Source organism: Phasianus colchicus, chromosome 1, assembly GCF_987193195.1.
Source record: "Phasianus colchicus chromosome 1, bPhaCol1.hap1.1, whole genome shotgun sequence".
Taxonomy (NCBI): Eukaryota; Metazoa; Chordata; class Aves; order Galliformes; family Phasianidae; genus Phasianus; species Phasianus colchicus.
In genome coordinates, this window is record NC_143436.1 from 193,967,161 (window position 1) to 193,990,033 (window position 22,873).

General features: G+C 43.9%; 1 protein-coding gene across 3 annotated transcripts in view; it reads left to right on the forward strand.

Moving 5' to 3' along the window:
* Positions 1-22,816, forward strand: part of NARS2 (asparaginyl-tRNA synthetase 2, mitochondrial) — a 63,323-nt gene extending 40,507 nt beyond the window's left edge. The window contains exons 10-14 of one of the 3 annotated variants that reach the window (XM_090134126.1): positions 469-535; positions 2,078-2,227; positions 2,954-3,051; positions 5,126-5,152; positions 10,563-22,816. In XM_090134126.1, coding sequence (XP_089990252.1) covers positions 469-535; positions 2,078-2,227; positions 2,954-3,051; positions 5,126-5,152; positions 10,563-10,707 — 487 coding nt within the window. In that variant the 3' untranslated portion in view covers positions 10,708-22,816. The remainder of the gene's footprint in view (positions 1-468; positions 536-2,077; positions 2,228-2,953; positions 3,052-5,125; positions 5,153-10,562) is intronic. The other 2 variants (XM_031595482.2, XM_090134128.1) reach the window with 2 other exon arrangements.
* Positions 22,817-22,873: the final 57 nt, after the last annotated feature.

Here is a 22,873-nt window from a genome sequence, read left to right on the forward strand (position 1 = left end):
CTGCAAATAAATATTGTGATATTTGCAAAATGAAATGAAAACACTCGAGGTACAAGTCCTTTGCACACTGGGCTGTTATTTTTCCTTAATACTGGAACAGTGGAGCTGTGTTGGATCTATGCCAATGAAGGCATTAAAAAAATCCTCCAATTGGTATAAAGTTGCTTTTGTGCAAAACTCCCTTCTGACTGAAATGCAGTGTTGCAACAGTGCAGAAGTGTTTTGAGAGCTCAGCATTTTCACTTTGCATGTAGCTGAAGCACAGGAAAACATAGGGTTCTTGCCATACGAAATTTAAGTTTTTGGTTTCTATTCCAAGCAGCATTACTGGGAAGTCTGACATCACACTACAGGTTGGCATGGTCTTGGGGAAATGCTTCCTTAATTTTCCAGTGCAATACTTGGCCAGAACATTTAATTGTTATTCCTTTCACAGTTATCTCAAAGCCTTTTTTTTTTCTCTTGCAGAATTTCCTACAATGAAGCAGTGGAAATTTTGAAACAGGCTTCTCAAACTTTCAATTTTAAGCCAGAGGTAGGTAGTTGTCTGGTTGTTTGTCCCTATGCCTGTTGGTGCACACAGCCAGTCTGAGCACTTTAGGTCTCAGGGACCTTTCCCTCTTTTCCCTCTAGTTTTATTAACGGTCATCTTAAGAAGCTTATTTCATTAGTCTTCAAATAAAGGAATTATATTTAGGTAGCACCAAAACTTTTACCAGGGTTGATAAGTCAAAACCACATCAAAATGCCATGTAACATATATGTAGGTAAAGGGAATCCCTTGTCTTTCCAAAGGCTAGTTGTCATCTGGGAAAGAGAATGATGTGATAGTCGTACAAACGATGTTAGATTATGACTTTCTGAAAACTGTATTTTGCCCAGTTTCAAACATATATGGCAGCGTTGAGAGCATTTGTGTTTGTGCTTATCTCCAGTATAACAGTGCTTATCTCCAGTATACCAATTAGTCTTAACCTCACTCTGCTATTTTAAGGAAAATAACCCTCTGCCTGAAGACATCTTCATAGCTGGTTGGGTAGCTGTCTGGTCTCTGTGAACAAGTGGGTGTCAAACCTTGAATCCTGTGTGTGAATACAGCTACAAATCATGCTAGCAGTGCTGTTGCACAAATCATTACAGTTTTTCTGATGCAAAGGAGGTTTATCAGCTGACTACTTAAGAACAGAGATTTGAAAGGAACTACCTCAGTCAAATCTTTACTATCTAAATCTGAAACAACAAACTCAGCATATTTTCAGATGAGGACAGTCTGCAGAATGTATTTCCCTTCTTCTTTTCCATCCCTCTGTATACTTTGCACATCCTGTGGTGGGCTGGAGGTCTCTAGTCAAAAGCCACAGCATTTATAACATGGAAGAAAGCAGGAAAAGCAGAGGGCATTGCAAACGTCCAAAGCTTCCAATAAAAAATTGTTTGATAGGATGCTGAGTTTTTTTAAATGAGACTTAATGTGGTGTGTAACAGCACACAGCAGGGAAGAGAGCAGTCATCCTAGCAAAGCTGTTTTCTGCGCACCAGAAGTAATCATAAAATGACAGAATGGTTTGGGTTGGAAGGGATGTTTAACATCATTTAGTTCCAACCCCCCTGCTATAAACAGGGATATCTCCCACTAGACAAGGTTGCTCACAGCCCCATCCAGCCTGGGGTACTACTGGGGTAATGAAGTCATTCTGGGCTGAGTAGGTCACTTTTGGATAGGTTCCTATTTCCCTGAAGCTATGTGGAGAGAGCTTCAAGGGGTTGGTTTGTTTGTTTTGGTTTTGTATTGTTTTTTGTTTTGATATCAGATATTCGGGCTTGATGCAAGGATGGTCATGCCCTGTTCCATGGAAGTTAAGCCATGTTATTTTCATTACTTTGCTCTGCCCTAAAACCTGTGGAACTCTGTGTTCTTAGCATATTTTCCCAGTAGATTGTGTGAACTCAGAAGTTAATGTTCATGTTTTTGTGTTAGTCAAAAGTGTGCCACTCTCTGCAGGGATTTTGCTTGGTGGCTTGCTGCAGGTGAGGTACACAAAAGCAAGATACTAGGTCGCTTTTGTTCTCTTTACAGTGGGGCTGTGACCTCCAAACAGAACATGAGAAGTACCTGGTGAAGCACTGTGGTGATGTTCCTGTATTTGTGATTAACTACCCCTACGACCTCAAACCTTTCTACATGCGGGACAATGAAGATGGACCTCAACATACAGTGAGTCCACGGGTCACACTTCCACCTCCTTTTCATTGAGTGTCTTAGCTTAAAAGTAGAATCATAGAATGTCCCAAGTTGAAAGGGACCCATAAAGATCATCGAGTCCAACTCAAAGATGGCTTTCTGCTGGGCCTCTAGTCTTGAAGGCCAAGGTAAGACATGGCCATCATGTAGGTTATCCTGCCCAGTCTTCTTTCTGTTACAGAAGAAATCCCAAAGCAGGAGTAATGGGAGGAAGATACAGGAAATAGGTAGCATGAAGTATTTGTTTAAATCCTTTAAGGCATATTTGCCATAGTGTTTTTTCCAAATATATATCTGTACTACTAGTTAAGCCTAGAATTGTATGCGTTCAGGCAGCCCATGATTCCCCAGTCATCCAAATGTACCATGTAATCCTCAAATAGCAGATGGACACTAGAAATAAACTTCTTCCACAAGTCTTTTGCTTTGAAGGTAAGAATTTTCCAATTAAACCGAGACCTGTCTGAATCAGTGCTTCTACTAAAAAGTGTGACTTCTACTGCCATGTACTGCTCTTGCTTCACTTGCTTTAATTTTGGTATCTCATGAGCTGTGGAAAAGTAACCCTACAGAGCGAAACGGGGAAGAAAATCAACCCAAACCTAACAGCGTCGATGATAGCACTGTGTTCCTAATGCACTTCAATACTGCCAGCTGTATTTCTACTATAGACTGTATGGCCTAACTTACATTAGTTCTCTCCTTTTTAAGGTTGCAGCTGTTGATCTCCTAGTACCAGGAATAGGGGAGTTGTGTGGAGGCAGCTTGAGAGAGGAGCGACTGCCCTTCCTGGAATCACGCTTACAGAGGTACAGAAAACCTGCAGGTGCCAGCTGACCAGCTTGGCCACAAGTGTGTTCAGGCAGCCATTGGTGCCTGCAAGGCAGGACTGGGATGGCAACTGTTTATCTGTTGTCTTTTGAGATACCCATTTATCTGAGTAAGCAATTGCTAACCAGTGAAGGAGGTCTTGTGCTTCTGCTTGTAGGCATATGAAGTGCCACTCAGCTTCAGCTCACTGCAGAAGAGGGGAGGGCAGCAGCCTTAGCTCTGTGGGGACTGTCTGAGACAGATTCTCATCAAGGCACTTCATCCTTGAGCCCTTCCTTCACAGCTTTTGTGTCTGAGAGTTGATTGTGAAGGTGAAAGTTGTGTAATCAGTGCTTACGTACTTTTGTTACCATGTTGTGCAATGGAGGAACAGCAGCTGGGAAACTTTGCCTAGTTGTGGTACAGTTGACTTCAGTAACTGTATTTCATTGAATACTGTTCTTTGCTAAGAGTTTTGTGGAAAGCTTCACTGGAAAGGGCTGAGACTTGTACTGAAGTCATTTGGGCTCTTTGGCAGTCTTCTTCCCTACTGCGTTGTTCTGACTCGTGAGGCTTAGAGTAATTTCAGGCTAAATTCAGTGTCAGAATATCAAATAGAATATTCAGAATATTATTTCTTTTAATAATTGACTTCAGAGATGGGGTGAATCTCCACAGATGATTACTCCCTGGATCCGGTCTGAATTTTCAAAATAACTTTTCATAACTCATCTGAGTCCATTTGTACTATTTGTACACTTGTTACAAAGCAGTTTTGGAGGAGAATTAATCCCAGAGTAATGTAATTTGTACATTGGGAATGAATTTATCACTTAAATCAGCCAGTTGGTCACGGAGATGTATCTAATCAGTGGAGAAATGCAAAATCCATTTCAGCATAATGAAAAAAGATAGGGCAATTAAAATCACTACAAGATTGGTTCAGAGTTTGTGGAGTAGGATGGTGTCACACCCTGCAAGGCCTCACTATGCATGCAGTTACTCTCATCGTGAACTCTCCAGACAGAACCATGCTTCAGCTGAAGCAAAGTGCACTTGAAATTTCTACCCATAGAATCCAGAGTCCGCAGCCTTCCAGGTGTGGGACTGGAGGAGGGATCTTTGTAAAGGTCAAAGCCAGACTTTATTGTGTGACAGGAAAGTCACAGGAAGTGTTTTGAGCTACAAATGATGCATCTTCAGTGACCTCAGACTATAGCTCTGCACTTAAGATGAACTGGAAAAATAACACCACGTGTTTCTCTGTTTTGAGTGCTCAGGATCTGATCTGCTGAACCAAAATATTTTGTTAATGCCTTTAAATTCTACTTCCTGCAGCCCCAGCACAAACGAGAGAGATAACTGGATTTTTGTCTCTTTATGCACGCTTACAGTAAATCTAAAAGTTCTGGTCAAGGATTGCTGCAGTGCACTGGAGATCAGAGAAATGGTCTCATTTTGCCTACAGAAATTTTTGTTTCTGTTGAGAGAAATGGGAAGAAAAAAATCAACTTTGTTCTGTTTCTGCTAGGTTGGAAAAGGATGGAGAATCTACTGGTGGCAATTAGGAAAAGATGTCTTTATTAAATTGCTTTACAGAAGCTACTTTTATTTAATAGTTGAGCATGTTATTAAATCCATGGCCATTTAATGGTTTTGTGAACTTAGAAAGGGGAGAAGCCACGCGTATGGGGAGATTTTGCCTCATTCATAAATGAGATTGCTGCATGTCGTAAGTTTAATATTTGGGCCTGTACTCTTCAAAATTTTGAAAGAAGGTTTTACTGATTTCCCTGAAGTGAAGAATTTACACAAGTCTTTGCATGAAGCTTTATGTTTCCAAAGCAAACTTCGTATTTTGAGAAGCATGTTGGGAATCTGTTTGAGATTCTCTACCAAGTGCCAGAGCTGACACCCATTGATCATGCCTTCCCTTTATTTCCTGCCTTTCCTTTTTCAACTCAGTTTAGTCCAGAGACCCTCTCTTTCCTCATAACATTGTTTTCCAGGCAAGTGCTGCTTGTGCAGATCCCTGTTCTTTTATTTATGAAGTTTTTTCTTCTTGTTCCACAGATTAGGACTCACAGATGCCTACCAATGGTAAGACTGTTTCTTATTTTGCAAGCTATATTTTCTTCTGAGGTTCTTTAAACAACTGTTTCATTTTTTCATGCAGTTCTTGAGGGGGACATTTCTTGGCCCAGTTGCATGGCCATCACTGCCAGTCTCAATGGAACAGCCAGTTCATTTCAACAAAGTTAATCTAATGTTACTTACTTTATCTTCCCAATTTGTCCATGGACAGCACAGGTCATTCCTTTCAGGATTGCATAAAGTGGATTAATTTACAACTCATCAGTGATACTAAGTCATCAAATTGTGTTCCAAATTGAATAGATTCTGGCCACCATCACATGAGATAAACAGGTTGCAGAACCACAAGCAATTTGTGACCTTTAACAGCACAGTGAATGACTCCCTTTGCAATTGACAGAGCAACTGGGTTGAAAAATCTTTCCTAACAAAGCTGTTGAAGCAATTAAAACTGTCCTGCTAAGGAGACAGAACAACCTTTGAATTAACGATTTAGCCCATTAAAATGACAAGATTTTAGTGCTCCTCTTGACAAGTGTTTCTTGGTATGTGCTTTGTCAAAGCTACTGAGAGGTTGATAGTGTGGAGAATTTTAAATTTAGAAGTGTATTCAAATGCTCTTTAGTATTTGGATTGGCCATTAGGGAGACTGCCTTGAAAAATGCAGTAGTAGTACAGGATTCTTACACTCTCCTCTGCGTATGAACTCACTTTGAAACAGCCCAGTGCCTGGCAGTCCTTTACATCATCCATTTGCAAACAAGGTGAATGAAATGTCTTCCTTTATTATTTCCATTTATGGGTCAGAATGCACTGTATCACTTCATCTAACCCAAACCAGAGGTTAAGAATTTCTTTCTGTAATTTCTCTGAGCCTTTAGCTTCTGTTTATAGGAAATATTTTTAGACAGGCATACAGTTTAACTGTCTGTGTTCCCAGGTAAAGCTGCTGGGAGAAAGCTGTTAATATCCCCAGTGTATCTTATAGACCAAGCAGCCTGTGTAAGGGAGTAGCAGTCGAGCTGAACCCTTTTAGCCTACTCTGTTTCTTAGTTGTCCCTTTGAAGCTTATTTGAAATACTCAGAAGAATCCCAGGGTCCTCTGTGGTACTTGTGATGGTGGTTTTTCCTCCTAACTCTGACAAGCACCTGATATCCTAGGTAAGCATGGTCAGCAACTCTTACACACGTAGATAATTAAATATTGGGTCTTCTGGAGAGGAAAGTGTGACCAAGGCTGATCAGGTGTATGGTTAGATGTTGACATATAGCCTTAGCAATCTGATACTCAGGAGGAGGGAGCCTTTCAGCATTGCTAAAATAGCTCAGCCCTGCCTTATGCCCCCCGCAAGAGACATTGCCCATCACCCGTTTTCGGTTTCCTGTAATATGTAGCTGTCCTGTAATCTCATTTGGGAGACTCTCTTCTCCCCTTTTTCCTCCATTCCACTGACAATGATGCAGCTTCCCATAGGAGGCTGAAACTGTTTTTGCCCCTTGCCATAGCGTGGTGTGATGTGCTGGGAAGCTGCAGGATTGGAATATCCCAGGTTACTTCTGGAATCCAGTCCAGATTCTGCCAGTAAAGAGGTAGGTAGGTTGCCAGCATCCTTCTCAGAGGAGGTGGCAGGAGAGACTGAAATTAATCTCCTCCATTTTAATGATTGAATTTAGTCTCCAAAGCTGGCACACAAACTCTTTGGAGAACAGCTGAGTCATTTCTTTTGAAGTCTATTTGCTAACTTTCAAATGGACAGCTATATAAGATGTCCCTTTTGAAATCCCTTAGATAATGCCATATCTCCGCTTCTCATTGTTTTCTTCTGTGTTTTGGGGCACACTATTCCTTCAATGGCTTGAAGAGTTCCTTACTTGTGGAGGAGTCATTGATCGAAGAGGCAACCAACAATCTGTAGATAAAGGAATATGGCCAAACTCCTCTCAGTCTTCTTCAGTTCAATACAGCTTTCCTGTTGTGCAGGTTCCTTTCCTTAAATAGTAAGAGGTGGGGAAATACTTGGCTTGCCTTTGGAGTAATTTTATCTTATTTTCACACTCCTTCCTTTGAATTGTAGACAGAGGTCAGTGCTGTAGATGCTGATTTTGGCTAGACTGAGAGAGATCTATGAAATTGAGGTGGGAAAGTCAGGAGATCAGAGTTTACTCTGGGAAGTCACTTGCTGCCTTTGTGCCTCTTTCCTGCTGTTCTCTGCCAGTGTAGGCTGTTAGCTCCAGAGGGCAGAGACTGTGAATTCTGTGACCATGGGGTATTGAATATATTGTGTTATAAATGGACTGTAAATCCAGCTCATATCAGTGAACACTCTGAATGCCTTCTTTTGTGGATTACCAAAACACTGTAGCAGAGCAGAATTTGCATGATATCAAAGATAGCATTTTACCCAGCATTAGAACCCAGAATCATAGAGTTGTTTGAGTTGGAAGGGACCTTTAAAGGTCATCTAGTCCAACTCCCCTGCAGAGAACACAGACACCTACAGCTCAGTTTCCACAGAGCCTGTTAAAGACTGACTTTGTCTCCAGGGATGGGGCATTCACCACATCTCTGGTCAAGCAGTTCCAGTGCCTCACTAGTGGTACTTGCATGTTTATTTCCTAAAACATTCAATAAAACTGATTCTTCATATGCTAACTCAATTTCACTGCTAGTTTTTTGTTACCTGTATTTTTTCCTTAGTGTATTTCTTTTCTTCCAGTAAAATATTCAACTCTGGGGATGACAGTGTCTTTGTTCTCCTAGCCTTACTTTTTTCTGACTGGCAGCAGAGGCTTCAGTATTACAAGATGGTTATATGACAGATCAAGATTATATTTGTTTTGAAAGGAGACTAAAAAGCGTACGTTCTGTTTTACAAATGATCACTGAGAATGCACTGATCTTCATAGTGCCTTGCTGTGCATCACAGGATTTTGTGATGGTGACAGAAGGATATAGGTTTTTAAAGGGATGAAAGGAAATGCTTTTCTAACTTGGCACGTAACAAGCTCATGGAATTCACTGCCAGGGGATGTTGTTGCAGCACATATTTTAGTAAGATTCAAATCTCAGAACTACCAGTCCTCCAAGTCCAGAACATGAACAATGAAGATAGCAGGGGTCATGGAAACTTACTTCCCGCATTGGAATAACGTTGCACATTCCCTCAGTTGCCAATGGAGGTCTCAGCTGTCCTCTTAAGTACAAGCTGCTGGGAGAAATAGCCAGACTAGTTCGTGAGTGTTTTCTGAGGTGAGAAACATACCATGTGCGGAGATTATTGAATGAAGGAAACCTCAGGAAACATTTTCCAGCCTAAAGGGATTTTTCTGTTAATCTGCAGGAAATTATTCTTTCTTTCATCTGAGAAGAACGGAAAATTTCTTAATTCCTTCACTTTTTCTAAGTGCAGCCATCAGGAAGGATTCACAGGCTTGATCCTCAGCACTTTTAATTCAATGGACTTTTTCTATTACCTTTAATGGGCTTTGTTTTGGTTCTTTTGCCAGAATGGCTTCTCAGAGTGCTCAGAGTTCTCAGAGAAATCTATAGATGAAAGCCCTGGATAAGCAAGGGTAGAATTTATTATTATTGTTCATCTGGAAGGAGCAGAGTTATTTAATCTTTATGATGATTTTATAAACTGTGTTGCCACCAAAGAGGAATGAAAGTGCTAGACATAGTCTCAGCTGTCTTTGCACAGGCTGAGATGTTCTCATTGATGTCACCTGCAATATCTGTGCTGTTATTTCAACTCCTACTTGCTGCTAGAGTTGCCACCAGCTGATTTGCCAATTCTTCTCAGAACTGCTGAGCTGGTACAGGTTAACCTGCCACGGGCAGCACCCATATCATCCATATCCCTTAGATTTATGAGGCCCTTTATATTTTACAAGTCACCACCCTCAGCATTAGATTTGCTCGTCATCTTTGCAAAGTTGCTAAGCAGGGTTTTCTAGAGGCAGTTCCCAGTATGTAAGTGGAAACTCAGTGCTAGGAAGAGGTAAGAAGTTCTGCTTTTGGTTTTACTTCTTAGGCAGTGGAGCAGAGGAAGAAAATCTCCTGAGGAAAAAAAAAAAAAGAAAAAAAACAAAAACAAAACCAAAAACATTGTACTGATTGTAATAAGTGACTTCCCAAATTTCAACTATTGTTAATGAACCGCAAGAAAAAAAGCGATATGGTACAAAAGGTATACTGTCAAACTGTGTGAACAAGTGTATAGTTCAAGATGTGTGTTTATATGTTTTGATATTTAAATGCATTGATATATATATTTAAGCATAATTTTGTATTTGTATTGAGGCTTAGCTGCTTTTTTGTAAACTGAGCTGATGAAACACTCATACGTGGGGATGATAAGCATGTAATACATGTGCAGCCACACAGACCCTTTGTAGTGCATTCATACATCACTACTTTGTGGTCTCAGGAGTGGCCCCATGAAAGAGCAGACCCACTGAGCTGATTTTCACTCCTGCTAAAACATAATTGTTGGTGACAGTTTGTAGCTGTAAACACAGTTCTTGCATATCACATCACATGGAATCAGGAGGGGAGAGGGGGAGCTGAGCCATCTTAATGTTGTTGACACCTACATAGTTGGAATAGCTGCTTCCAACCTAGGGGGCTGGCTTTTTTGTACACAACAGGTACTGTTCTCCAAACTGCAATGTCTTGTTGCAGATCTCATTTTTGGAGAAGATATGTCCAGGACTTTTTGCTGACTTGCTTTGGGAGTGAATAAATCAGACTGTGAAAATGATTTGGGGGAGCTAGGAAGGAGGGGAAAAGGTGACAAAAAGCCATTATAATTACCCTAAGAGAAAAATAAAACTCAGAAGGAATCTTCAGCAGACAAGAAGATGTATTTGAGCCAAGAAATTAAATTCTTAAGGAATTACTGGAAATGAAATGACTTAGTCTATTGAAAAGATGACTGGACAGAAGATGAAAATTGATTGTAGGGCAGATTTCAGCCTGGCAAGAGCTGAACAAACCCAAGCAGGGGACAGTGGGAATGTTTTGTGTTGCTGTAGGAACCTGGACTTGTGTTTCTATTAGGGATATATTTAAAAACTTAGGTGCTCTCAGTACATGTAGAGCTATGATGTTAAAGCTGTTCTTTGTACCCAAATGAGTTCTTGCTCCTAAACAAAGCAGGCTGTAGCATATTGGCAAGGCACAGCTCTGCTGGTTTACATTTGCACCTGGGGCTTCTTGCTAATACAAGAATGTATGTCAGGGAGCTCCACCCCTTCATGCCCCTCTTCAATGCTGGCTGCGTTGGCAGGAATCCACAGCGGTTAGGGTCAAAGGGAAGTAATTAAGATGGAAAGCAAAACGCCAGATAAAAAGCTCTCTCTAATTACATCAGCATAAATGTGCTGCAAATGTAACTGTCTGTTTAAATTACAGGTACCTAGACCTGCGAAAATTTGGCTCTGTTCCTCATGGAGGCTTCGGAATGGGGTTTGAACGCTACCTGCAGTACATCCTGGGTGTTGACAATATCAAAGATGTTATTCCTTTCCCCAGGTTTCCTCACTCCTGTCTGCTGTAGCTCAGCAGTGTGAAAACTGCCCGTGTGACCACATGTCTATAATATTGGCGTATGACCGAGTGCATTTTAGAGGAAAATTGAGAGAAATTTTGTATTGGTGAAGCTCTCAGTAAATTGGATGTTGCCTTATTGAAAATAATATATATGTTCTCGTGAGATAATGGAAGCATGCTTGCAGTTAATTTGATAGCAGTTCATGTCTTTGGTGCATTTGGGGAGCATTAATAAATCCCACTTAACCAAAGAGTTAAAATTCCCATGAGCACAAAGGATGGATGGGAGTCCTGAATAAGTACTGTTCAGAGGTAGTGGGGGTTTGATGTGAAATATTAATAAAGAGGTGTGACCTGAAATGGACTGAGAGCCAGGTCTGTTGTGAGGCTTTAGTAGGCTTTAATTAAATGCCTGCGCAGTGCTTTGAAGGTTGAGGATTGTAAAATTGCAGAGTATTGTCACTGCTGTGATGTAGTTGCTCTTACGAAATGACAACTGTATAAAGCGTGGTTCTCCCCACCCTAAGTTAAAAGCAAATATTGTTTACGTCGGAAAAATCAGCCAAACCTAGCAAGGAGAAATGTCATATTGGAACTGCCGGAGTGAATTGGGTGAATGATGTTTGATTTTTGTGAATCATCAATAAAGATTTACACCGGGTTGTTTTGTAACTCTTCATGGTTCTCTATATTGTTATAAAACCGTGGCACTCAGCATCATAGCATTTCCTCCGGTCTCTAGTAGATGTTTCTGCATATACACAAATTAGTTACACAACTTCTGCAGGAGATACTGCAGGAGACACATTCTGTGTGCCCAAATAACCACATTTTCATAGCAGAAATGTTCAGTTGCATCCATGTCTCTGAAGCCAACTTGCAGTTTTCTGGTGTTTGTTGTTGTTGCTTTTCCTTTTTTTGTTGTTGAAAAAATATAAATACGTGACGTGTTCATCTGACCCAAACAGTTTTGTGTGTATTTTGAAACAACCACCATCCACTGCCAGCCATTGCATGTGTATTAAGTAATTGCTTATCTCTGTAGGATCTGAACCCTATGCAGTCTTTAATGGGTTTGTGCTCTCAGCCTCCCTGCCAGGTAAAGAAATATTCATTTCTGTTTTGAAAACAAGATTAAGGGCAGATCAAGTGACTTGCCCAAGGCAATTGGAAACCAGTGGTTTATATGGGACTTGAACTGAGGGTTTCCAGCATCCCTCTTCCCTTCTGAATTATCACAATCCAGCAAATTGTCATTTGCATAGTGCTTACTACTCTGGAGTCCAGGATGTCTGCAGTAAAAACAACTTATATAAAGAGAAAAAGCAAGGTAACAGCCTTATTGCTAATGAACCCCATGTAAATTGGCACAAAGAACGTGAAGTGGCTGCAGAACAGCCCCAAAGACTTTTCTTCCAAGTAAATGAAAGAGATTGAAAGATAGTAATCAAATAGCATTGCACTGGTAACGTTGCAGGCACATTTTCTCTGTAGTAGGGCTCTGTAATGCTGCACCTGCAGTATCTAAAAATACATGTTTATGTTATGTGGCACCTGCCACGTTTTAGTTTGGTTCATGGCTGGGGCTCTTATTTATCATGATCATACACCACAGGGTCATTGCTTTGGGGTGCTTGGTGCATGCACTGGGACATCTCCTGCATATCAAGATTGTTGTCATATTTCTTTTTGGTTAGGCAGGCGTTAACTGTGCACTTGTTTGTATCTCCTGGTGCTGCCTCAGAATCATCACAGAATCCTTAGAGTTGTTCACTGTGATTCCATGAGTGGGTTCCAGCCTTCCCTTTGAAACCACCACTTCCTACGTAGGACACCCATCTAGCTTCATGCATTTGAACTATCTCCTCTTTTAATGAATTATCTTAAATGCCATACAGGAACACTCGCAGCAGAAAGATACAGAAAGAGTGCGTGTGCCAATAGCCCCATCCATACGATGCTCCTAAATAACATGCAGTCAGCAAGTGTGCTCATTGAGATCTTTAGTCCTTCAGCCTGTCTCAGTCACCAGAAATGAGTGTTTGAACCAAAAGCCCACATGTTGACAGGAGGAGAGGCAAAACCATCTCCTGTCCACTCAGCATTTGTCCCCACAGCAGCTGTAGGGTGGCAGTGTTGATTTTGGCATCAGCAGGCTGTTGTCAGCAGGAGGTGGGTGATCAGGCTGCAAAATGCCAAATCTGATGGGCAGGGTGGGGCTAATGAGCGACAGGTGAAAAACAAGGTGTAGAAAAGAAGACAATGGAAGGTGCTGGTAAGTCAGAAGGTGATGTGGGATGATTCACAAGTCAGGGCAAGGATGGAAGGAGTGTTTTAAACAGGCTTGCGGAGTGGTTATCGAGGCCTTATATGAGCTGACAGCTTGTGAGAACTGAAGGCTGATCTGATCCACCCTTCTTTCTTTGTCTTGAAAGAGATTGTCGCAGGACAGATCGAGGTTGAACCTTTCACTTTGTTGATAGGTAAGCATATGAAGCGATGTCAGGGGGGTTCGTTTTCTTTTTTGTTTTCCTGGTTGTGACCCTTGCAGAAAGGCAGAATTTGAAGAAAAGCGTAGCAAGAGTGAACTGTGGATGGTGATTCTTGTTGTGATTCCAACTACGTGTCCAAGAGGAGCAGCTTCCCTAGTTGTGTGCGTGTGCTTCTGTTTGATTCAAGGCTCTCAGTGAGTTGGCGGATCTGGTGGGCTGAGCTGACCTGGTGGGCATTGCCCTTGGATCAAAAAGCTCATCCCAGGTGCTTGCCCAGTTTGGTAGAATGGGCAGGAGAGCAGGGCTGTTCCCACCAGAACTAATCAGGTAATCACCAGGTAACAGTTAGGCTCAAAAAGGAGGAAAAAAGGGTTGGAAGCAGCCTGCAACGTGCACCCATTTTGCCTAGAGAGGAGACAGAGGAGAAGGTAGAGTCTAAGACCTGCATGTGAAGACACTTTTCAGGCTTAACACCCCAGTGGGTGTTCTTGTAAGAAGCTTGTTTAATGGATACCCAGCAATGGTGGGAGCCACTTGTTCCCTCAACGTGGCATTGTTCACCTCAAGTTACGTATAAATAACATTGGCTGGTATTGCTAAGGAATGCAACATGTTTTCTCTGGGATTTCCATGTGGAATGTCATGTATTTCCTTCGAGTCTTCTCTCCCAGAATGAAACGGAAGTTAATCAGGAGGACAGGGGAGGTCGTTCCTCTTGGAGATGCAGGCAGGGAAACAGCGTTTTTTAGATTTAAGCCATTTCCTTGCTTCATTTTTGCTTAGAATCTACGCTCTGGTAAGAGTTGAAGCCAGATAAAAACTTCTTTAAACAAAAAGCTGTTACTCTTTGCACATCTCTTAGCAGGACATGTAGCACAATAGCTCACATTGGGGTATTTTTAGTGCTGTAAGCAGTCAGCTCTCAAGGCCAGGTAACCACCACAGTCCTTTTGGTAAGTCTTTTTTTTCACAGTTTCCTTCCTTGGTGACCAGCACTGTCTCTTTTCAGCTTTGTCCTCGCTTTGGATTTCAGAGGAAAGAATCACTGTCATCAACGACTGCATCTCTGGGTTTGTAACATTAGGACAGAAGGATGGGAGAGCAACACCACTGGGAATAAAACACTGACCCTGTAAACTCTGAGAAATGTTTAAAGGGTTGCTGTTCTCTCCCATATGATTTATGTTGTGTTACTCAGGCACTGTGGAATCTTGGACTGTTGTACCACCTTCCACACAATCACAGAAATAAAAGTCCATCCCTGGGCCAAATGTTCAGTCAGCAGACTGGCACGGGGTTTCTAGCTGGCTTACCTTCATTGAAGCCCTCAGACACAAGGGAGAAACACCAAGGTGCTCAGCTCAGCAGTCCTCTTTCCAGTTTATTCGGTAGTAGTTCTAAATTATAGAGCATCCCTTGAGGAAATGCCAGGAATTTGATGGGAAATGTAACAGACAGTTTTGTTTGCTGGACTAATATTGATTGTTTTGGAAATAGCTTATAGTTGTGTTTTTCTTAAAGGGAAGAAGGGGACTAATTTGCCAAGAAACACTTTGGTCATTGTTCCGATTAAATGTGTGTATAGAGATAAATGAGACTTTGCTGCTGGATGCAGTGCGGCTCGTTAGTACTGTTGTTTCAGCCTCTCGTTAGGGGGAGATGGGTCCAAAGGAGAAGTAACATTTTGTATGAAGATTGTCAAAGTCTCAGCTTCCTCAGATCTAAGCAAAGCTACGGAAGCCATAAAATGGTGGTCTCAGGGGTGAATTTATTGTTTTATCATATAGTTTGTTGCAGAGCCGTGACCTTCGGAAGGATTGTAAAGTTTTATTTTATGATCCTGCTGGTAAAGAGACGTATATAATTTACTATATGAGATCTTACAGGCTTGGCTAACAAGAAGTTTGACCCAGAGTTCAAAGAAATTATGGCTCCCATTGTTTTATGGCTGCTGCAAAATGGGTGATTAGCTGTCCTACAGCTGTGTCTCCATGTCTGCTGCATAAGGTGTTGAGCAGAGATGCTTTCACATGAAAGGCAGCACCAGGCAAAGCTGTGTGGCCATTTAAAAGACAAATAGCAGAAATTGTAGGCTCAGTTATGGGTGAAATGTGGGTGAAACGACTTCTGAATCCTTTTGCTGTTAGTGCTGACGCTGTTTTACTGTGGAAGGTGGAGGCATGGAGCAATTAAGCAGCTTGCCCAGGGTTATGGAAGATATATGGCAGAACCATGGAACAGGCCAAAATCCCTGCTTGTTGCCTCCCCATGAGAATTCCCTCCACCTTTGGGTGCACCCACACCAGAATATTTGCAGCTGGTCCAGTTTCAAATGCATTTTTGGCATTTCTAAGATCCCAGACTGCGCTTCGGTGACTTTTATCTATCCCTATGTGTCCCAGGGCCTTTCAGATCTGGCAATGCAGATTTCACAGCGCTGCTGTTTATTTTTATTACTCTTACAATTGTTTTTTTTTTTTGTTTTTTTTTCCCTGAATGATTTGAGGCAGCCAACAGGGTGTATTTTTAATTTTCTTTGCAAAGCTTTTTGCTTTTCACCAAGAGCTGCGTATCTCACTGTCTTCAGCAGCTTCATGTACTGATACTCCTGTGTAATAATGTATTATTCTGTAACAGCAGAGGCCTGGATTCTCAGAAGCAACCAACCAAAGGGCTCACTGGCAAAGAATACACAAATAGCTCAGAAAAAATGTTGGTGTGTTCTGGGAGGTGGCCTTGACAAACACTGTGTGCATTTCTGTATTGGATCGTTCTGTGCTATCTGCCACATTCCAAGAGATGCCAGATTTCCAGCCACTGGGGGAAAATAGTTATATTTCATGGACACGATGGCTTTATCATCGTAGTTCTGTGGTGTCTTTCCTCCTAGAGTGATTTTGAGCATTAATTCAGTGCTGGCAAGGGGGAATGGTTTTTAACTAAGACAGGAGAGGTTTAGGTTAGATATTAGGAGGAAGTTTTTCACTCAGAGGGTGGTGAAGCACTGGAACAGGTTGCCCAAGGAGGTTGTGGATGCCCCATCCCTGGAGGCATTCAAGGCCAGGCTGGATGTGGCTCTGGGCAGCCTGGTCTGCTGGTTGGCACATAGCACATAGCAGGGGGTTGGAACTCAATTGTGGTCCTTTTCAACCCCGGCCGTTCTATGATTCTATCCTTGTAACCCTTTGAAGACCTCAGGCTCTAGGAGGTTCTGGCATTGCTTTAATTCCTGAGGCCTTGTTCTTGCCAGGCTGGAGGCTCAGGGCAGCATCTCCTCGAAGCACTTGAGGTGACCTCTCCACTTGTGTACTGTAAATAAACCACTACGTGTGTCCTGGCATTCCCAACAGCCCCTACTGCATCACAGCCACTGAGGAGGGACTGTGCACAGCAGTTGAAGTTTGTGCTTTGGATTCCTCTTTGTAAACATGCAGAGGTGCTGTTTTCTATATGGCCCCACATTTGAACTCGCTGAACCCGAATGGTAACGCAGATGGAATCTGAGGGCTTATACAATGGCTTAAAAACACTTCCAAAAGCTATTGGCATTAATAATCGTTTACAGTGATTTTAGACAGTATAGGGTTCGAGTATTTAACAAATTTCATATTTGTTAATGAACTCAAAGGGTGATTTGCCTTGCTCTCCTTGGAGCACATGTACTGCTTTTAGCACTGATGGAGATCTGGTGCCATCTGTAACAGTGCTGGTATGGAAAATGGAAGAAAGTTTGTGCTCAGTCCTTTGAGACAGAACATTATGAAGTGCTCATTTCCCAGATCATTAGAAACTCCAAATAGCCATCTGGCCAAAACCAGAGATGCATATGCCTGCATCCACAGCTTAACAGCATTCAGCTGAGGGTGGCCACTCTGTAGCATTTGGGACTGGAAGCTGGAGTTCTTCCTTTGCCACGGGTCTTGGAAATGTCTCTGCACTTTGCAGATTAACTGCAAAAAAACCAATTCAAAACCAACTGACTTTTAAGAGATGTCTATCTGATGTTCATTGCCCATTTCAGCCAGGGATATAATGTGGTTCCTATGCCACCAAACAGTCTAAAATGCTGTGAAACCACAAGATCACATCACTTCCATGCTGTGATTATTTTCACTGTTCAAAAAGTGCCATATTTCAGTCTCCCATCTGTCTGGCCTCAGCATTAGTCAGGGTGAAATCACTGGGCCTTAAGCATGAGAGGCTCATTAGAAAAGAGCATAGGGTGCCCCGTCCTTGGAAGCATTCAAGGTCGGGCTTGACAGGGCTCTGAGCACCTGGTGGAGCTGTGGGTGTCCCTGTGCATTGCTGGGGAGTTGGACCAGATGGCCTTTAAAGATCCCTTCCAACTTAAACAATCCTATGATGATTCTAAAGTCTGCAGAACTTGACCTAAAAGGTGATGAGAACATCCTTTCACATGCTACCTGAGTCAGTTAATACCAAAGGGGTTGGAAAGCCTTTATGCTGCTGGCTTCATTATGTTTGCCATGTGCCTCTCACCTGTAGCTCACCTGCAGTAGATCTATCCTGAAGTGATGGCCTCAAATTGCACCAGGCGAGATTCAGGTTGGATATTAGGAAAAATTTATTCTCTAGAAGAGTGGTTGAGCATTGGAGGAGGCTGCCCAGGGAGGTGGTAGAGATGCTGTCCCTGGAGGTGTTCAAGAAGCATGGAGATGTAGCACTGAGGGACGTGGTAAGTGGGGATGGGTTGGAGTTGGACTTGGGAATCTTAGTGGTCTTTTTGAACCTCTGTGATTTGGTGTCCATCTGCCCCAGATGCAGAATTCTGTTATTTCTTTTTCTTGGCTGGTGATGTACAGCCAAACAGGGGACCTGAGGGATTCCTTCCTCATCACTTCTGCTCATGATCTCACTTTCCCCAATCCGTACAATAACATTTATACACCTCAGTGCATCATAGATCTGTGTTCCAGTATTTTTAGCTCTACAACTGTAAACAATAACTTACACTTTCTAGGAGAGGCCGAAACTTAATATGACAGCAATGACTTCCTTCTCCTAATAGAATTTATAGTTCATTACCTTGACTACGCAGCACACGCCCATATCCTCAAGGGGTGTCATTGGAGCAGGAGTGGGGGGAAAGCATCTGTTTTTATTCTGGCTTCTGTTCTGACCAGCAAACATAATGGCACATGACCGCTGAGCCGACAGTAATCCAGTTACAAAAGTCTTCAGAGTTACTGCACCGACCGAATTAAACTTGATTACATCCAATTATCCTGAAAAGCCAGACAACAGCTCGTAGCTTGGGGTGAAGTAACTTCTTGTGGGGAGGCCTTGCGGGGTGTCAGGAGGATAATTGCTCGTTTGCTCTACTGCAGAGCACCATCTGCTCTTGAAGTGATGCCTAAGGATGGGAGCGTGCACCAGGCAGGGGAGCTGGGCAAGATGTCTCCCTGCTAGTTTTATGATGATTTGTTTTATGGTTGCTTGCACTGGGCCCAGCTGTGGTCAGAGCCCTAAGAGCATCAAATAGTGTCTGTTCCATACAGAGCTGATGTAGCTGGATCCAGGCAGTGTTTGCATGAGGAACTCTGATCCATCCCAGAGGAAGGACCAAGCATGAAGAGCATCAGTAGGATTTTGTCTCACTCAACTTGCAGCGAAATTAGATTGAGTTTGATGCAGAAAGCAGGACTGGGCTTTAGGTTGAATCATGCTTCCCAAATAAAAAACCCATTTAATAAGCTTTGAATGAAAGACCTGGAAGCATCCCCTGGCTGCATCCAGACTCAGCATCTCAGTGCTGCCTGGCTGCTGCCTCCCTTGCTAATGAGATGGGCTGGGTTTGGCCAGGCCTCCAGCAGAGAGGGAACCACGCAGAATCACAGCATCACATTATGAGCAGTGGGCTGAGGCTCGAGGCACCTCTGGCTCCCAGCTCTGCCCCAGGAGAAACACCCAGAGTGGGGTGCCCAGCACCACATCCAGGGCTTCTGGAGCTCCTCCAGGAGCATCCCCAGCCCCCCAGTTTAATCCATTGATTTCCCATCGCTGCATTTTGAACACTGCTGACCCGTGAATCATCTCCTTCCCTTTTCTGAGTCTCCATTGCCCCCATCTTTGCCAGAACACTGTAGTGAAGGTGCTCCAATCTGTCTCATTATCTGATGGAAGCATCCTGTGCTAATATTCCCCCTCTCTTGGAAAGCAGCTGGAGCTGCTGTCTATCACTGAAGGACAGAGCTGTCTCGTGGCTTGCCTCCGATTGCTGGCTGTTCTGGGGGGGTTGCTGTGCTCTTTTATGCAGGTTGGAAAGCTTGAAAAGGCCCTGCTTAAAAGCGATGATTTTTTTTTTTTTTTCCCCTCTAACCTTGAAAATTTTGGATGAAATAAAGCCGCTTCCATCCAGCTCTGCAGCAGGAACTGTTTAGGGAAGATAAAGTCAGGTCGCATTGTGGACTTGCATCTCAAGAGGCCGAGCAGCCGCTCAGAATCAAAAAGCAGGCGTGCAGCACAGCAGATCTGTGATGCCTGTTCCCTGCAGTGTGTGGAGGTTGGTATTAACCAGCATATAGAGCATTTCTGAGGGGTTGGTGCCCGGCTGCGGTGAGTAACCCAAAGCACTCAGCATTGGGAATGCCCTATGCATCCATCCTTCACCTACAGCCGGTGCGGGGAGAGGAAACTGAGTCAGAGAATCGTAGGACTGTGGAATCGTTTGAGTTGGAAAGGGACTTTAAAGATCACCTGGTCCAGCTCCCCTGCAATAAGCAGGGACACCCATGGCTCCATCGGGTGCTCACAGCTTGCAGCCTTCCCTTCTGCCGGTAGATGGCACGGCTCGGTTGCACACATTTGGGGCCGTGTTTCAGTCTCGGCCACGAACAGGGAAGCACGGTGAATTTCAGGATTGAAACCACCGAGGTTCCTGCAGTAGGAAGAGTCGCTCTTTTCAGTGCATCCCAACCCAAGTTCAGCCTGGCTTGCAGGAACAGCTCGAAACTTAAGGACGTGGTTTTGTGGGCACGGTGGCATTGGGTGGATGGTTGGATGAGATGATCCTAGAGGTGTTTTCCAACCTTAACAATTCTATCAAATCAGGAATACTGTTACGAGCTGCCAAATCAGAGCCACGTTTGTGGTCTTTAACTCCTCGATACGTTGCATCTGTACTCCTGGCCCTGTGCTGTGGTGCTGCATGCACTGCATCGCATGCAGCCTGGCCGCCCAATGCTTGGGTTTACTTGCTGTTCCCACCCCGAGCACAGCACGTTCACACAGTGTCTGTTTTGAGCATTTTTATGCTCAAAGCTTCTCTCTCACGTTCTTGCTGGCAGCGTGCTTGCAAGCACCAAAATCACATTTCCCATCCAAAAGTGCCAGCGATCTGAGCGCTGTGCTGTAGGCTTTGGGAACAGGCAGCGCTGAAGGTGTCAAAAAATAATTCAGCATCACGTTTTGGAGACTTCTGAAATATATCTGGCCATACAACCGTGTCAGTCACTGGGATCTGCAATAGGGGACGAAGAGAGAAAGGGCAGTGCGTGGTAATGAACCAAAGACCGTGGAATAATTCATTGCAATCCACGCGATGATAATTACGGAGCGTTTCTTTAAACATCTCTGTCCCAGATGGAGTGTTTCAGCTCTGCGTGGGGAAAGTTGTTAACATAAAAATGCAGGCGGGGTTCTCCGTAACTGGTTTTAAAACTGACACCACTTTGCTGTCTGTGTCAGTAGGAGCAAATTCCTGACCAGTGAATCATTAACATCCAGCGTGGAATGGCTTTGCATGGTACCTGCGTGGTAATCGTGGCTTTCTTGCTCTCCAGCCACTCTTTGTAAACCCTCTGGCTGGGGAAGATCCCTCCAGCCACCAGGATGCTGTTGTCCCCTTGAATGTGCCAGGTGCCTCTGGGTCATTGACATATCTGGCAGTTGGGTGAGCAATGCCCTCCCTGTCCTCCTTTCCTCCATTAGCCATCCCTGCTGGGAATGCACCAGTGATGTGCCCATAGCTGGCACCTCTGCATTGCTTGAATAGGACCAAGCCCTTCTTTTAGGAAGTGAAAAGGTCAGAAAATCTCTTCGTAGCCTTTTGCAGAAAAACAAACCACTAAAAAAAAAAGAAGCTTTGGAAATAGTACATTCCTAACAAATTCTATCCACGTTCCTTCAGGGGTTATTCCCCTCCTTTTGTGTGTTGGCAGAGACTACAAACACCATACGGCTTCACTTCTGTCCCTTTCTCAAAGAGAGGTGGCATAGCTGCTTCCCAGAGGCACTGTGAGCTGCAAGCCCAGCTTGCAGGTGCTACAAAATCCACTCTCCATCAGCCATATAGCTTACAGCCTTAAGCATTGTAGCCCTGCACCTTGCAGCCTTAGGCACTGCAGCTTGACTCCTTACAGCCTTATGCATCAAAGCCCTACACCTTGCATCCCTAAGCATTGCAGCCCTACATGTTGCAGCCCTAAGCATTGCAGCCCTGCACCTTGCAGCCCTAAGCATTGCAGCCCTAAGCATTGCAGCCCTGCACCTTGCAGCCCTAAGCATTGCAGCCATAAGCATTGCAGCCTTACACCTTGCAGCCTTAAACATCGCAAGCTTAAGCATTGCAACCCTACGTGTTACATGCAGCACCCAACCAATGCAGAGTTGTTATTGCACCAGATACAGCACAGCCACACAAAGAGAAACCATCCCTGCCCGTGAAGAAACAGAAGGACAGGGAAATGGAAGCAGGGAGTGAATGTGCCCAAGCAGGTTTGGGGCAGAGCTGTCACACAGCCTTGGAAATCTGTCCCCAGCAAGCAAGCCTGAGTTGTATTTTTCTTAAAAACAACAACAACAGCATGAACGTGCTGTGCTAGGAGGGCTCTGGAGAACTTTGATCAAGGATTTGGGGTTTAAGGATGGAGCAAAGAGAGGGTTGGAGCCTAATGCTGCTCTTGGGGAGGAGGCTGACGTTACTGCTGCCTGAGCCGGGGAGGGGATCAGACTGTAAATGCACAGCGTTCCCAGATCTGGGAGATGATAGCTAATCTCAGCCAGGCCATAATACCCTGTAACACGAAACCCAGCTCGTCTGCAGGAGACTCCAATCCCTTTTTCAGTGGGTACTGTTCCATTATTTGAAAATCGATAATAAAATATGAAGCTTTTATCGATTCCCCTCAATTATTTTTCTTTCCCCTCCTCCAGGAGGGTTTTGCTCTTGCCATGCCGTTGGCTTTTGTTGTTCTTTTCTTCCCCAGCCTCTTTGTTTTCCGTCTGGCACCTTCATTGCACACATTGCATTGGTGGGGTGCAAAGGACCTTTGCCATAGGGAGAGGGGAAGGGGCATGGGGCAAGCTCTTTGAAAACGGTGATGGGGAGATTTCGGTTGGATGCTAGGAGGAAATTCTTTGCTATGAAGGCTGCGGGTGCCCCTGTCCCAAGGTTGGATGGGGCTTTGGGCACCTGCTCTATGGGAGGTGCCCCTGCCCATGGAAGGGCTGGGCTGGGTGGGCTTCGGGGTCCCAAATCGCTGTGATTCCATGACTCTGTGATTTAGGATTAAGCCAGCGAGGCAGGCGCTCACCCGCCGCGCTATGGATCAAGTCCTATAGAAACGGGCTGGGTCCACACCCTGGGTACGAGGCAATACCAGCCTGGGGCGGGGGGGTGTAAACGGGGGTGGGCACAGCACTGCGTGGCCCGGGCTCCCC